Raw genomic sequence first — 17609 nt, forward strand, 5'->3', positions numbered from 1 at the left:
ATTTAAATATTTAATGTATATATATGCTTGTAAATTCAAAGTTATTATTTTTCCATTAAAAGTTCCCTCTGACATAGCCCTGGGGTTCAGCTTCCATACCTAATACTGTCTTCTAACATAACCTCTAGCTCAGGGGTGGGCAAACGTTATGGGTCGAGGGCCACATCGGGATTCTGAAATTCAACAGAGGGACGCATTTTTTGGGGGGACCAATTGTTTGTTAAAATCAATTTGTTGGGGCATCCTGAGTGGTGCAGTGGTCTAAGGCACTGCATTGCATTCCTTGAGGCGTCACTACAGACCCAGGTTCGATCCCAGGCTGTGTCACAGCTGGCCGTGACTGGGAGACCTTTGAGGTGGAGCACAATTGTCCCAGCGTTGTCCGGGTTAGCAGAGGGTTTGGCAGGCAGAGATTTCCTTGTCCCATTGCACGGGTGTGTAAGTATTTAAACTGCTAACATATATCTCACATGAGAATGATGAGTGTAGGGTGGCTCATAGTGATGACCGGAATGGGACAACTGGAACGACACCAAACACCTGGTTTCCCATGTTTGGATGTGATTGACACTGTTTCAGCCACCCCACCCCAGACCGTCCCTGATTGAAGTGACAAGTGACACTACTGATACATAAACAATCATATACATCTACATAGTTACCTATTTTCATATCTTTAGAAAAGCTTTCAAAAAGTGCCAATGTGTCTACCTTTCCTTAATTAGCACTTAGTATTTGTCGTTCAATAAATTAATGACAGCACAAAAAGTAAAAGAATATTAAACATTTGCTTAATTTCCCCAGATTGGTAAACAAAATTGAGATGTCTGAGTTTCTTTGGTCAGAAGGACCTGTGGAAAAACACTGAGCTATAGGTCATACAGTTGTCCTGTAAAAAAGTGCCAAGTGTTGACTGTACAACTGGCAGTATAGAGGGCACTAGATTAGAGTTTACACTTTTTATACATTTAGATGACAATTTTACAAATGTGACTGTTCTTAGGACTGTATTCTTGAATTCTTGAATTACAAACCAAAAATATTTTCCCTGGAGTGGTGGGTAAGGATATGACTTCTATGGACCTCAGTGGGGTACACTTCCTGCGGACATTGACATTTTACTGAGGACCCCACCTAGGGTATCCCTAAAAGGTTGTTTGAGTGTTTGTCTCTAGATCAACATTGATGGTTTTAAATAAATGCCCCTCAGACATCATAAAGGTGTCAGCATATAGGACAGCAGAACCCCTCCGAATGGTTTACAAAAGCTGCTTCAGTTCATTTTGGTCCAATCAACTTTAAACCTCAGATCCCTGCATCCAGGTATATATTCATATCATTCATGTCCATGGGCAGTGACTAAATAGTTTTTCAGCATATTCCTGCAGTATGTTTGTCTAAAGTTGAGAGTTTAGTGTGTAATATACACTGGACCCAGACTTTCATCTCAGACCCTGCTCACAGCACACAACTGGTGAGGTGAAGGACTGAGGGTGAACCCCAGGGATGGTGTGAGGTCCAGATCCTCCTCTCTTACCCCGGGAGGAGGAGAGAAACAAAAGTGCTGCAGGAGGGAGGTGAAGAAAAGGAAGAGCTCCATCCTGGCCAGACTCTCTCCTAGACACACCCTACGACCTGGAAGAGGAAGATGAGGAAGACAGCATGAGGACAATAGAAAAGGAAGAGCTCCATCCTGGCCAGACTCTCTCCTGGACACACCCTACGACCTGGAAGAGGAAGATGAGGAAGACAGCATGAGGACCATAGAAAAGGAAGAGCTCCATCCTGGCCAGACTCTCTCCTAGACACACCCTACGACCTGGAAGAGGAAGATGAGGAAGACAGCATGAGGACCATAGAAAAGGAAGAGCTCCATCCTGGCCAGACTCTCTCCTAGACACACCCTACGACCTGGAAGAGGAAGATGAGGAAGACAGCATGAGGACAATAGAAAAGGAAGAGCTCCATCCTGGCCAGACTCTCTCTCCGAGACAATGGATGAGTGACTGTAGGTTCCTATAATTGACAAATATCAATATTCCCACTGGGCAAAGATATCAATTCAATGTCTTTTCCACATTGCTTCAATGTCATTTCCATCCCCTCAACTTTCTTTGAGCCAAAGCAATGAGGATATCAGATTTAGTTAATTGAGCAACATAGAAGGACATCATATGTAGTTAATTCAGCACCATAGAATTATATCAGAATTAGTTAATTTACCACCATAGAAGGATATCAGAATGAGTTAATTGACCACCATAGAAGGATATCAGAATGAGTTAATTGACCACCATAGAAGGATATCAGAATGAGTTAATTGACCACCATAGAAGGATATCACAATTAGTTAATTGACCACCAGAGAAGGATATCACAATATTGACCACCAGAGTTAATTGACCACCATAGAAGTTAATTGACCACCATAGAAGGAATCAGAATGATATCATAGAAGGATATCAGAATTAGTTAATTGACCACCATAGAAGGATATCAGAATGAGTTAATTGACCACCATCAGAAGTTCATTGACCACCATAGAAGGATATCACAATTACTTAATTGACCACCATAGAAGGATATACAATTAGTTAATTCATAGAAGGATATCAGAATGAGTTAATTGACCACCATAGAAGGATATCAGAATGAGTTAATTGACCACCATAGAAGGATATCAGAATGAGTTAATTGACCACCATAGAAGGATATCACAATTAGTTAATTGACCACCATAGAAGGATATCAGAATTAGTTAATTGACCACCATAGAAGGATATCACAATTAGTTAATTGACCACCATAGAAGGATATCACAATTAGTTAATTGACCACCATAGAAGGATGTCAGAATGATAGTGTTAATAAGGAAACACACAGTGGGACTCACCTGCAGAGAAGGGCATGAAGGCATCCTTCTTAACGAATCGACCTTCCTCATCCAGAAAGTGATCGGGGTTAAAGGTGTGAGGGCTCTTCCATTCGCTCTCATCTCGCAGGACAGACGTTAGCAGAGGTAACACATCAGTCCCCTTTTTGATGAAGTATCCCTGGAAGGTGATGTCTTGGCTGGTGGTGTGAGGGATGGACATGGGTACAATGTTGGCCAGTCTTTGGGTCTCATGGATCACTGCATCAGTGTAGGGCAGGTTCTTCCTGTCCTCTACCAAGACCTGACGACTTCCTATGACTCTGCTTATCTCCTCTTGGACCCGGTCTGGAATAAAAAGGAAGAGGAGAGATAAAGTTACTATAAAATCTGAATGATCTTCAGTCTGTATCTGTTAATTCACTTGGATTCAATTCAAAGACCTTTGGTTCAGGTGGGACATTTGCCAATGTTTACAGCGAGTAAAACCGTAATTGTCTTACATAACTGCAATCATACACTTTCTGTACAAAGGTCCTTCAAATCAGAATCACCTTTATTTGCCAAGTACATTTACAGATACTCATAACTTTAATATGATGCTGCTAGTGACAGACAACATTTAGAGAGAGAATACAGATAGAGGAGTTTGCACACATTATGCAAGTGAGCTATAAGAGGTTGAGTTGTGGATATACGATTATTTTTTGTTACATTACATCCTTATTCTAAAATTGATTAAATAAAAACATTTCCTCAATGTCTTCAATCTACACACAATACCCCATAATGACAAAGTGAAAACAGGTTTATATATTTTTTTGTAAACGTATAAAAAACTGAACAGGAATACCTCATTTACATAAGTAATCAGACACTTTACTATGAGACTCGCAATTGAGCTCAGGTGCATCCTGTTTCACCCTTGAGATGTTTTTACAACTTGATTGGAGTCCACCTATGGTAAATTCAATTAATTGGACATAATTTGGAAAGGCACACACTTGTATATATGAGGTTCCACAGTTGACAGTGCATGTCAGAGCAAAAACCAAGCCATGAGGTTGAAGGAATTGTCAGGGAGGTGACCAAGAACTGATGGTCACTCTGGCAGAGCTCCAGAGTACCTCTGTGAAGATGGGAGAACGTTCCAGAAGGACAACCATGTCTGCAACACTCCACCAATTCGGTCTTTATGGTAGAGTGGCCAGACGGAAGCCACTCCTCGGTAAAAGGCACATGACAGCCTGCTTGGAGTTTGCCAAAAATGCACCTAAAGGACGCTCAGACCATGAGAAACAAGATTCTCTGGTCTGATGAAACCAACAACTCTTTGGCTTGAATGTGAAGTGTCACGTCTGGAGGAAAACAGACACCTCTCATCACCTGGCCAAAACCATCCCTACAGTGAAGCATGGTGGTAGCAGCGCCATGCTGTGGGGATGTTTTTGAGAGGCAGGGTAATTAGTCAGGATCGAGGAAAAGATGAATGGAGCAACGTACATAGAGATCCTTGATGAAAACCTGCTCCAGAGTGCTCAGCACCTCAGACTTAGTTAATTCAGCACCGTAGAATTATATCAGAATTAGTTAATTGACCACCATAGAATTATATCAGAATTAGTTAATTGACCACCATAGAATTATATCAGAATTAGTTAATTGACCACCATAGAATTATATCAGAATTAGTTAATTGACCACCATAGAATTATATCAGAATTAGTTAATTGACCACCATAGAATTATATCAGAATTAGTTAATTGACCACCATAGAATTATATCAGAATTAGTTAATTGACCACCATAGAAGGATGTCAGAATTAGTTAATTGACCACCATAGAAGGATATCAGAATTAGTTAATTGACCACCATAGAAGGATGTCAGAATTAGTTAATTGACCACCATAGAAGGATGTCAGAATTAGTTAATTGACCACCATAGAAGGATATCACAATTAGTTAATTGACCACCATAGAAGGATATCAGAATTAGTTAATTGACCACCATAGAAGGATATCAGAATTAGTTAATTGACCACCATAGAAGGATATCAGAATTAGTTAATTGACCACCATAGAAGGATGTCAGAATTAGTTAATTGACCACAATAGAAGGATGTCAGAATTAGTTAATTGACCACCATAGAAGGAGGATGTTAATTGACCACCATAGAAGGATGTCAGAATTAGTTAATTGACCACCATAGAAGGATGTCAGAATGATAGTGTTAATGATAGTGTTAAAACACACAGTGGGACTCACCTGCAGAGAAGGGCATGAAGGCATCCTTCTTAACGAATCGACCTTCCTCATCCAGAAAGTGGCCGGGGTTAAAGGTGTGAGGGCTCTTCCATTCGCTCTCATCTCGCAGGACAGACGTCAGCAGAGGTAACACATCAGTCCCCTTTTTGATGAAGTATCCCTGGAAGGTGACGTCTTGGCTGGTGGTGTGAGGGATGGACATGGGTACAATGTTGGCCAGTCTTTGGGTCTCATGGATAACTGCATCAGTGCAGGGCAGGTTCTTCCTGTGTTCTACGAAGGCCTGATGACTTCTTATGACCCTGCTCATCTCATTTGGGAACCTGTCTGGAAAAAAGACAGGAAGTGCCAATGTTACTATAACCCAGAGGTGAAACATTAATATGAATGGTCTTTGCCCTGGTATCTGTTCAGTGACCTGTGTTTCAGGTCGGCCTCTTGCCAATGTTTACTGCTAACAACACCTTAAGTGTCTCTGTGTTTTGTGTCACTATGTGTACAGGTCTTGATCAGTTTTCATGCAGTGTAGACCTTTCCTGCAGTCAAATGACCTAGTGGCCTCATGGTTGGAATGTTTTAAATATTTTTCATGATTTCATAAATAATAAATATGCTTTTTTTTTTAATTCACAGAAAATCCGGTGTTTTTATGTAAAATGGTTTTGTTATATTTCAGCCTTCTATAATGTATATAAAGTGTCATTTTGGGATAACCAGTCATAAAATAACACAGCATATGTCACAACAGGTGTAAATATATGGGTCATTACAGTGTTATTACCATATAATGGCAGGTCATGATCATGTCTTAATGTGTTATGACACTGGGTGTCAAGTAAAATGAAGGTCCCTACGTGAACTTACAATGTATGGTTATACTTGTCCATAAGCATCAGACCCCATCGAAGGGTTGTCCTTGTGGTGTCAGTACCAGCAGCAAACAGGTAGGTTACAGAAGATATCAGGTTGTTTTCTTGATAGTGAGTGTCCATATTTCCTGATTCCTGAAAGACACAGACTCATGGGTAACATATAAGTACCTAAAGGGATAATCCACCCCCAGAAATAAAAACCATGAAACTCCTGTCAATTTGGTGAAAGCCTATGTTCTATCAGTGGGTAAAAAATTGATTTGTAGCTATGATTTAACTTCTAAGTGGTCTCTCAGTGAATTCAGGAAATCATGTAGGGACGCATGTCAGAGGTAGTTTTGCAAGCCAATGCTAACTAGTGTTAGCTCAATGACTGGAAGTCTATGGGTATTTGCTTACGAATATCTGCATGTGAATGACACCTAGTGGAGGCAGAGGAAATAGGAATCTGTTTTATTTTGGCGAACTCCACTCCAGAGTTTTGCATCCTGTCTAGAAAGCACTAAAGAGCAGATTCCTATTTTCTTGGCCTCCGTTATGCAGCTTTCACATTTACGAGCACTGCCTACCGCTTCGCCTGGATAGGTAGCTACCACAGTTTTGACCTTCATTTATGTCCAGCAATGGCCTGTATGAGTGAGGCCTAACCTTGGCACAGCATGCAGCTGTTAAGCCTCGATAGATACCCATAGACTTCCAGTCATTGCGCTAATGCTAGTTAGCATTGGCTCACGACACTTCCTCGAACTTCCTTCATACGTGACACAGAGACATAAAAATGGTATCCACGAGTTCATCAGTAGACTATTGTGATGCTGGAGATAATGACTATGAGGTTTGATAAGTGGTGAAATTCATACCTTGTCATACCTTTGCTTTCTGCTTTTGAACAAGGAACAAAGCCTCTATACATGCGAAGGTTGAGAGTCTTCATCATTCCACTAACCAACTCATTTACATCCTTCTGGTTGGGAGTCTCCATCATTCCACTAAACAACTCCTTTACATCCTTCTGGTTGGGAGTCTCCATCATTCCACTAACCAACTCCTTTACATCCTTCTGGTTGGGAGTCTCCATCATTCCACTAACCAACTCCTTTACATCCTTCTGGTTGGGAGTCTCCATCATTCCACTAACCATCTCCTTTACATCCTTCTGGTTGGTTCTAAAGTTGATTCAGCTGCGAGATCGGGGCACCCCCAGTACAGAGCTTGCTCAGGAATGGTAGCAGGCAGGTGTGAATGAATCTACACAAACAGTGAGACAAAAATGGATGTTCTGGTGTCACGGAAGGGCAGCAAAGAAGCCACTTCTCTCCTGGAAAAACATCAGGGACAGACTGATATTGTGCATAAGGTAGTTGTTGTGAAATTGTTAGATTACTTGTTAGATATTACTGCATGGTTGGAACTAGAAGCATGAGCATTTCGCTACACTTGCATTAACATCTGCTAACTGTGTGTATGTGACCATTAAAATTTGATTTGGTGTGGTATGCACAACACAAATGTCATAGTCTTCAATTAGAGACACAAATCTCAATCGCAATCCACACTGCCCTTTCCTACCTGGACAAAAGCAACACCTACTGTATGTGAGAATGCTGTTCATTGACTTAAGCTCAGCGTTCAACACCATGGTGCCCACAAGGCTCATCATTAAGCTACGGACCCTGGGACTAAACACCTCCCAGCTGCCACGCTGATCCTCAACACGGGGGCCTCTCAGGGGTGCGTGCTCAGTCCCCTCCTGGACTTCCTGTTCACCCACGACTGCATGGCCAAGCACGACTCCAACACCGTCATTAAGTTTTCTGATGACACAACGGTGGTAGGCCTGATCACGATGAGACAGCCAGGTCAGAAACTTGGAAGTGTGGTGTCAGAACAACAACCTCTCCCTCAACTTAAGCAAGACAAAGGAGATGATTGCGGACTACAGGAAAAGTAAAGCTGATCACACCCCATTCACATCGAAGGGGCTGTAGTGGAGTGGATCGAGAGTTTCAAGTTCTTTGGTGTCCACATCACCAACAAACTATCATGGTCCAAACACACCAAGAAAGTTGTGAAGAGGGCACGACAACGCCTTGTCCCTCTCAGGAGACTGAAAAGATGTGGCATGGGTCCTCAGATCCTCAAATAGTTCTACAGCTGCACCATCGAGAGCATCCTGACCGGTTGCATCACTGCCTGGTATAGCAACTGCTCCGCATCCGACCGTAGTACATCACTTGGGCCAAGCTTCCTGCCATCCAGGGCCTATATACTAGGTGGTGTCAGAGGAAGGCCCCAAAAAATTGTCAAAGACTTCAGTCACCTAAGTCATTGACTGTTCTCTCTAATACCACATGGCAAGTCTAGGTCCTAAAAGGCTCCTTAACAGCTTCTACCACCAATAAGACTGCTGTTTTTACACACCTTTGTTTTTACACCGCTGCAACTCACTGGTTATTATCTATGCGTAGTCACTTACCTTACTCACCCCTACCTACATGTACAAATTACCTTGACTAACCGGTACCCCCGCACATTGACTCGGTACCGGTACCCCCTTTATATAGTCTCATTCTTCTTATTTTTGTTGTCTTACTTTAAGAAAAAAATGACTTGGTTAAGGGCTTGTAAGAAAGCCGTTCATGTTAAGGTCTAAAAATGCAAACCTCTTGCATTCTATGCAAGTGACAAATCAAATTTGATTTGATTTGAAATCAAACAGCATACATATTTAGAACTTGATGGAGGTAATATATGCCATTTAGCAGATGCTTTTATCCAAAGTGATTTACAGCTCATTCACATATGTTATTCAAAAAACACTGTATCAATCTGCAATAACATTTTTTTTTAAATGCAAACTTTTATAACATATAACATCAAAAGGGAACCGTTATGGTCAACGATTCAGTATTGCCTTGGAAGATGACGTCTCGGCTGGTGGTGTGAGGGATGGACATGGGTACAATGTTGGCCAGTCTTTGGGTCTCATGGATAACTGCATCAGTGCAGGGCAGGTTCTTCCTGTGTTCTACGAAGGCCTGATGACTTCTTATGACCCTGCTCATCTCATTTGGGAACCTGTCTGGAAAAAAGACAGGAAGTGCCAATGTTACTATAACCCAGAGGTGAAACATTAATATGAATGGTCTTTGCCCTGGTATCTGTTCAGTGACCTGTGTTACAGGTCGGCCTCTTGTCAATGTTTACTGCTAACAACACCTTAAGTGTCTCTGTGTTTTGTGTCACTATGTAACAGGTCTCGGGCGGATTTTTATCAGTGCTGGTCAGTGTCATTTAAGAGGAGGATGGCTGACTTTCTTAAATTCAAGTTTACAACGTAGGTGCACACAGGTTGAGATACAATTTTGAGGTGACAGACAGTGACACATGGACAGACAGTGACACATTCAATACTGCCTTGCACACTCTGATCTAGGGTGTAATCATTAGTCCAACAGTTGTAAACCAGAGTTTCTATTGGACAAATTCAGGTATGTTTATCCCCGTTTCATTCTGTTTGCTTCTGTTTAAGAAACGTTTTTGAACAGAATCGGGGGAATGAATACACCCCGGATCATGCTAAACACAGTTCACTTTCATAGCAGTCACGTTGTATTCTTTATCGCATCTATGTGCTCCCCTACTCTCAAATGTTGTCTTCGCTTGTGGACGTCAATGCACAACATATCAGCTGTATGTGACCAAGTGAAGAAAAAATTCCAAGCCAAACCATTTCATAACTGCTACACACAGCCTACATCGTTGTCACTATTTTAGCTAAAGTAACGTCATAGTCAAAATAGCTAATAGAATGAACGTGTTAGTAAACATGCTACAATCACGCAGTAACGTGTAAGTGTAGCACTTACACCGGCGGGCCCCGATGGCAATACATTTGTAAAACCAAAAGCTTTCCTTGACTTTAAAGAGTTTCAGTGTTGTGTTGGATAGTCATAGCCAGCTAGCTAACGTAGCATCCTTCTGAGTAGGCTAAACTGGCTAGCTGCATTAGCTAGCTACGGTAAGTAGCTAAGTGAAACTGAAAGTTTAAAAAAAGACAATCTCACTATCTCTCTCTTTTTTCTTTGTTTTGGAAGAAATTAATTTGTTCTAAAATGTTGAACTATTGTCTTTTGCTTTCTTTGATTCAACTACTTACCACAATTTATACACTGCAGTGCTAGCTAGCTGTAGCTTATGCTTTCTGGGTTATTGCTCATTTTCCCCCAACATCGGATACTCCCTAAATTCGGACACTCTCTAGAGGTTGGAGGACTAAATCACCTTGAGCTCAACATTTAAATGGACTGGAAAATAATGGTACGTTTTGTCACTAAAGACACCCTTCTAGCTAGCTGACCACCGATTTTCACTGCAATTTATGAAAGTTAAATTTGGTTTTGAGAGTTTTCAAAAAAGTAATATACATGCACATTTTGTGGGACATGGTGTATATTACGCGACAGACCACATATACTTGTTTACCTCTGAAATATAGCTAACCGATTTCAGGCAAGTAATTTTGGTTTTAACCCAAAGGCTAGCCAACTAGTCAACTATCTAGTACATTTACATTTATACATTTAAGTCATTTAGCAGACGCTCTTATCCAGAGCGACTTACAAATTGGTGCATTCACCTTATGACATCCAGTGGAACAGCCACTTTACAATAGTGCATCTAAATCTTTTAGGGGGGTGAGAAGGATTACTTATCCTATCCTAAACACTTCAGACATGAGGTTGGAGTATGTTTTTTGAACAAAATTAAATGGATTTATCTTGCATTCGAACAAAATAGTAAGGTGGCAAATAACTATGCCTACAACATGGGACGCATTTCTTTTGTTAAACCGCTTATGAAAAAGCTGATACTAGTATATTTCCACTGAAATGTCAAACATGCTAACTGTGGTCCTTCTGTGGCTCAGTTGGTAGAGCATGGCGCTTGTAACGCCAGGGTAGTGGGTTCGATTCCCGGGACCACCCATACGTAGAATGTATGCACACATGACTGTAAGTTGCTTTGGATAAAAGCGTCTGCTAAATGGCATATATTATTATTATTATTTTATTATTGGTAACCCGTTAGCTAACATTTTTACGACACCAATAATCACAAAACATTGACAGTTTGATCACAAGATAACACTGTTGAAGGTAATATATTTCTTAAACGCTGTTGAATATGCTTATAATATGGGGTGCTACGCTAGTAACATTGGCACTTCCTGTCTTTTTTCCAGACCGGTTCCCAGAGGAGTTGAGCAGGGAGGAGGTCGTCAGGCCTTGGTAAAGGATAGGAAGAACCTGCCCTACACTGATGCAGTGATCCATTGCTTTGTAAAGTGCTTTGCAAAGTGCTTTGCAAAGTCTGGTAAGGACATTATTCAGTTGTACATGTACATACATATGTATGTAACCTCACTGCTGCTATCCCTACATTTCAGTTGCATGCCTCCTTGTAATTTCAATTAGCCTTCATTGTACATTTAGACTTGACGTTTGTACTTGCCATTTGCCTTCAATGCACATTTACCCACTTAATAACATACATTGTACTTACTTGTTTCACTTGTACATTTTGTTGTGCTCTTTTATTTGCACTTCTGGTCAGATGCTAAGTACATTTCGTTGTACTGTACTTGTTCAATGAGAGTCAAGTTGAATCTAATCTAATCTAATGAGACCCATAGACTTGCCATCATTGTACCCATGTCCATCCCTCACACCACCACCCGAGACGTCATCTTCCAAGGCAATACTGAATCGTTGACCATAACGGTTCCCTTTTGATGTTATATGTTATAAGAGTTTGCATTTTTTTTTTATTGTTATTGCAGATTGATACAGTGTTTTTTGAATAACATATGTGAATGAGCTGTAAATCACTTTGGATAAAAGCATCTGCTAAATGGCATATATTACCTCCATCAAGTTCTAAATATGTATGCTGTTTGATTTCAAATCAAATCCAATTTTATTTGTCACTTGCATAGAATGCAAGAGGTTTGCATTTTTAGACCTTAACATGAAAGGCTTTCTTACAAGCCCTTAACCAACAATGCTGTTTAAAGAAAATTGATTTATGAAAATATTGACTAAATAAACTAAAGTAATTTTTTTCTTAAAGTAAGACAACAAAAATAAGAAGAATTAGACTATATAAAGGGGGTACCGGTACCGAGTCAATGTGCGGGGGTACCGGTTAGTCGAGGTAATTTGTACATGTAGGTAGGGGTGAGTAAGGTAAGTGACTATGCATAGATAATAACCAGTGAGTTGCAGCGGTGTAAAAACAAAGGTGTGTATGTGGGGGGGGGGTCAAAGCAAATAGTCAATTTGATTAATCCTTCAGCAGTCTTATTGCTTGGTGGTAGAAGCTGTTAAGGAGCCTTTTAGGACCTAGACTTGCCATGTGTGTCATGGTTTACCAGAATTGGACCCAGAAGCAGACCAGGACAAGGAGAGTAGGAAGAAGGTGAGTATTTATTTACAAGTGAATGTGAATGGGTAGATATATCCAGGTGGCGTAGCGGGCAGCGGTGGTGAGTTGATGGGAGTAAATAGGTGGATCCAATGGGGTAGCGGAATCCTCCGACGACCAGGCGGGAATGGGGTAAACTATCCGGGTGAGTAACTGAAGACAGAACAAACGGAGGTAAGTTTAAGGCAAGCAATACGTATAAAACAACAAAACAAATTCTATCCAACTTGAGGCTGATACTATGGCACAACATACTGTTCATGGCTAACGATCCGGCAGGGAATGGATGTCAGGTCAGAGCTTTTGAAGGGGAGAGGTGATGATCAGGACAGGTGTGCAGATTACTGATGGGATACAGGTGCGGGTGAACATCGATCTCCCAACAAGCTAATTCGCCCGGCAACCAGACAGGGATGCGTTCCAGGACACCGGAAACACACTCCAGGACAGAAACACAGGCAAACATAGACTCAGGAAGCGGGATTCGTGACAATGTGGTATTAGAGAGAACAATCAATGTCTTGGGTGACTGTGGTCTTTGACAATTATTTGGGCCTTCCTCTGACACCACCTAGTATATAGGTCCTGGATGGCAGGAAGCTTGGCCCAAGTGATGTACTACGGTCGGATGCGGAACAGTTGCTATACCAGGCAGTGATGCAACCGGTCAGGATGCTCTCGATGGTGCAGCTGTAGAACTTTTTGAGGATCTGAGGACCCATGCCACATCTTTTCAGTCTCCTGAGGGGGAAAAGGCGTTGTCGTGCATACTTCACAACTTTCTTGGTGTGTTTGGACCATGATAGTTTGTTGGTGATGTGGACACCAAAGAACTTGAAACTCTCGATCCACTCCACTACAGCCCCTTCGATGTGAATGGGATGTGATCGGCCTTACTTTTCCTGTAGTCCGCAATCATCTCCTTTGTCTTGCTTAAGTTGAGGGAGAGGTTGTTGTTCTGACACCACACTTCCAAGTTTCTGACCTGGCTGTCTCATCGTGATCAGGCCTACCACCGTTGTGTCATCAGAAAACTTAATGACGGTGTTGGAGTCGTGCTTGGCCATGCAGTCGTGGGTGAACAGGAAGTCCAGGAGGGGACTGAGCACGCACCCCTGAGAGGCCCCCATGTTGAGGATCAGCGTGGCAGCTGGGAGGTGTTTAGTCCCAGGGTCCGTAGCTTAATGATGAGCCTTGTGGGCACCATGGTGTTGAACGCTGAGCTTAAGTCAATGAACAGCATTCTCACATACAGTAGGTGTTGCTTTTGTCCAGGTAGGAAAGGGCAGTGTGGATTGCGATTGAGATTTGTGTCTCTAATTGAAGACTATGACATTTGTGTTGTGCATACCACATCAAATCAAATTTTAATGGTCACATACACACAGTTAGCAGATGTTAATGCGAGTGTAGCGAAATGCTCGTGCTTCTAGTTCCAACCATGCAGTAATAGCATAGGCAAGATGCAGGAGATGGTTTAGAGTACAGTATATACATATTAGATGAGTAATATAGGGTATGTAAACATTATATAAGGTTGCATTGTTTAAAGTGACTAGTGATACATTTATTACATACAAATTATAATGATTAAAGTGGTTAGAGATTAGTCAGTATGTTGGCAGCAGCCACTCAATGTTAGTGGCTGTTTAACAGTCTGATGGCCTTGAGATAGAAGCTGTTTTTCAGTCTTTCAGTCCCAGCTTTGATGCACCTGTACTGACCTCGCCTTCTGGATGATAGCAGGGTGAATAGGCGGTGGCTCGGGTGGTTGTTGTCCATGATGATCTTTTTGGCCTTCCTGTGACATCAGGTGGTGTAGGTGTCCTGGAGGGCAGGTAGTTTGCCCCCGGGGAACTGCCTGTTCAGGTGCAGAACGACAGATTTGTACCTTGTCAACTCAGGGGTTTGAACTTACAATCTTCCGTTTACTAGTCCAACACTCTAACCAATAAGCTACCCTGCCACGCAGTCATGGGTGAACAGGGAGTACAGGAGAGGGCTGAGAAAGCAACTTTTTAGGGCCCCAGTGTTGAAGACCAGTGGGTTGGAGATGTTGTTTCCTACCCTCACGGCCTGGGGGCGTCCCGTCAGAAAGTCCAGGGCCCAGTTGCACAGGGCGTGGTCGAGACCCAGGGTACTACCAGCTTAATGACGAGTGTTAAATGCTGTTAAATGCTGAGCTGTCGTCAATGAATATCATTCTTACATTGGTATTCCTCTTGTCCAGATGGGTTAGGGCATTGTGCAGTGTGATTGTGAATGCGATTGCGTCATCAGTGGACTTATTGGGGCGGTAAGCGAACTGCAGTGGGTCTAGGGTGTCAGGTAGGGTGGAGGTGATATTATCCTTGACTAGTCTCTCAAAGCACTTCATGATGACAGAAGTGAGTGCTACGGGGTGATAGTCGTTTAGATCAGTCACCTTAGCTTTCTTGGGAACAGGAACCATGGTGATTTTCTTGAAGCATGTGGGAACAGCAGACTGGGATAGAGATTGATTGTATATGTCCATAAACACACCAGCCAGCTGGTCTGAGCATGTACTGAGGACGCAGCTAGGGATGCCATCTGGGCCGGCAGCCTTGCGAGGGTTAACACGTTTACATTTTTTACTTGCGTTGGCTGCAGGGAAGGAGAGCCCACAGGTTTTGTCGGTGGCGCTGTATTTTCCTCAAAGCGAGCAAAGAAGCTGTTTAGTTTGTCTGGGAGCAAGACATCGGGGTCTGCGTCAGGGCTGGGTTTTTTTATTTGTAGTCCGTGATTGACTGGAGACCCTGCCACATACCTCTCATATCTGAGCCATTGAATTGCGACTCTACTTTGTCTCTATACTGACACTTAGTTTGTTTGATTGCCTTGCGGAGGGAATAGCTACACTATTTGTATTCGGTCATGTTTCTGGTCGCCTTGCACTGATTAAAAGCAGTGGTTCGCGCTTTCAGTTTTGCGCGAATGCTGCCATCAATCCACGGTTTCGGGTTGGGGAAGGTTTTAATATTCACCGTGGGTACAACATCACCAATGCATTTGCTAATAAACAAGCTCACTGAATCAGTGTATACATCAATGTTGTTGTTCAACGCTATCCAGAACATATCCCAGTCCACGTGATCGAAGCAATCTTAAAGCGTGGATTCAGATTGGTCGGACCAGACCTGAGCACGGGCATTTCCTGTTTTAGTTTCTGTCTATAGGCTGGGAGCAACAAAATGGAGTCGTGGTCAGATTTGCCGAAAGGAGGGTGAGGGAGGGCTTTGTATGCGTCGGAAGTTAGAGTAACAATGATCCAGGATTTTACCAGCCCGGGTCGCGCATTTGATATGCTGATCAAATTTAGGGAGCCTTGTTTTCAGATTAGCCTTGTTAATATCCCCAGCTACAATAAATGCTGCCTCGGGATGTGTGGTTTCCAGTTTACATAGAGTCCAATGAAGTTCTTTCAGGGCCGTCGAAGTGTCTGATTTGGAGAGATATACACGACTAATCGAAGAGAATTCTCTTGGTAGATAATGCGGTAGGCATTTGATTGTAAGGAATTCTAGGTTAGGTGAACAAAAGGACTTGAGTTCCTGTATGCTGTTATGATCACACCACGACTCGTTAATCATAAGGCAAACACCCCAGCCCTTCTTCTTACCAGAGAGATGTTTGTTTCTGTCGGCGCGATGTGTGAAGATACCAGGTGGCTGTACGGACTGTACCAGGTGGCTGTACCGACTGTACCGATAACATATCCCGAGTGAGCCATGTTTCCGTGGAGCAGAGAATGTTGCAATCACTGATATTTCTCTGGAAGGCAACCCTTGCTCGGATTTTGTATACCTTGTTGTCAAGAGACTGGACATTGGCGAGTAGTATACTTGGGAGCGGTGGGCGATGTGTCCCTTCTGCGGTGCCATTGTTTTGGGTCGCCTGCTGGGATCTGATCCACTGTCCTGGGTGGTGGACCAAACAGAGGATCCGCTTCGGGAAAGTCGTATTCCTGGTCATAATGTTGGTAAGTTGACATTGCACTTATATCCAATAGTTTCTCTTGGCTGTATGTAATAAGACTCTAGATGTCCTGGGGTAACAGTGTATGAAATAATACATTAAAAAAACGAAATACTGCATAGTTTCCTAAGAACGCAAAGCGAGGCGGTCATCCCTGTCGGCGCCGGATGTAACACAACTATCAATTGTGATAATGTGCTCATATAACATTTACACATACATACATATAAGTATGAATTCCTGCATATAGCAATGAACTATACATTTTTACAGTGTTTTGTCTTGCGTTACAACACAAGAGAGGAAACGTATGTCAGTTGAAGAGAACAAACCACTGACTCATTGGTTTAAATGTAAAATGTGCAGTTCAATGCTTTTTGCAGGAATTCAAACTTTATAGGGTATTGGCCAGTACGTGGGGAAGGACCAATAGAAACACGAAGCCTTTATGTAGTGAACTTTACACTGCATAAAACTGTCCAAGACCTTTTGTACAGTGACACAAAACACAGTTACAGGTGTTGCCAACTGTAAACATTGGCAAGAGGCCAATCCGAAGCACAGGTCATTGAAACGATACCAGGCTAAAGATCATTCAGATTATCTCCCTGTTCCTGTGTTGGGTCTTTGCTGACTTTGTTTTAAATCTCATCAACAGATCACTATTAATTAATTGAATGGGAAATGATTTAACTGAACTGGTGAAACTGAATTATTTATGGTAAACCACACTCAGTACCACCTTAATAAAACACTCAGCCCCACCTTAATAAAACACTCAGCACCGCCTTAATAAAATATTTGCTTGGAAACTGTGGTCTGCCTCTACTATGTGTAGTTTGGCTCAGAGCTTTCTATACTCATTGGCATTCACATAGAGTGGTGTAGGAGGCACCTTGTTACAGACGAAGCAAACACACAGAGCTATTGCCTAATCCCCCCAACAGGTTGTTCCTAATTCTTTATCTCCTTGTCTTCAGTTCTATTCAGTGTTTTGATGAGGGTGTAATAAAGAGGAACATTTCTCAGGATGAGGACAGGCATAGTGACCTTAATTAAAAAAAAAAAAATTAAAAAAATTAAATGATGATCAGACCATGATATAATTTAGTCAA

General features: G+C 42.1%; 1 protein-coding gene across 1 annotated transcript; it reads right to left on the reverse strand.

The window, feature by feature from the left end:
* Positions 1 to 417: 417 nt before the first annotated feature.
* On the reverse strand, positions 418 to 9077 carry LOC127912981 (cytochrome P450 2K1-like). The gene is made up of 3 exons (XM_052484180.1): positions 8927 to 9077; positions 5141 to 5467; positions 418 to 1635 (listed from the first exon to the last, which is right to left on the reverse strand). Exons 1-3 carry the CDS (start codon positions 9075 to 9077, stop codon positions 1448 to 1450), a joined length of 666 nt encoding a protein of 221 aa, XP_052340140.1. The 3' UTR covers positions 418 to 1447.
* Between the last annotated feature and the right edge of the window lie 8532 nt (positions 9078 to 17609).

Source organism: Oncorhynchus keta, chromosome 28 (genome assembly GCF_023373465.1).
Source record: "Oncorhynchus keta strain PuntledgeMale-10-30-2019 chromosome 28, Oket_V2, whole genome shotgun sequence".
NCBI classification, from domain to species: domain Eukaryota; kingdom Metazoa; phylum Chordata; class Actinopteri; order Salmoniformes; family Salmonidae; genus Oncorhynchus; species Oncorhynchus keta.

What these genes read in the sequence shown, in the direction of transcription:
- LOC127912981 (XM_052484180.1), bottom strand. Translation starts at nt 9,077, where the DNA reads ATGAGCAGGGTCATAAGAAGTCATCAGGCCTTCGTAGAACACAGGAAG. An exon ending in CCGAGACGTCATCTTCCAAG is followed by an intron (nt 5,468 to 8,926) that starts GCAATACTGAAT and finishes TCTTTTTTCCAG; the next exon opens with ACAGGTTCCCAAATGAGATG. An exon ending in CTTCATGCCCTTCTCTGCAG is followed by an intron (nt 1,636 to 5,140) that starts GTGAGTCCCACT and finishes TTCCTCTTCCAG; the next exon opens with GTCGTAGGGTGTGTCTAGGA.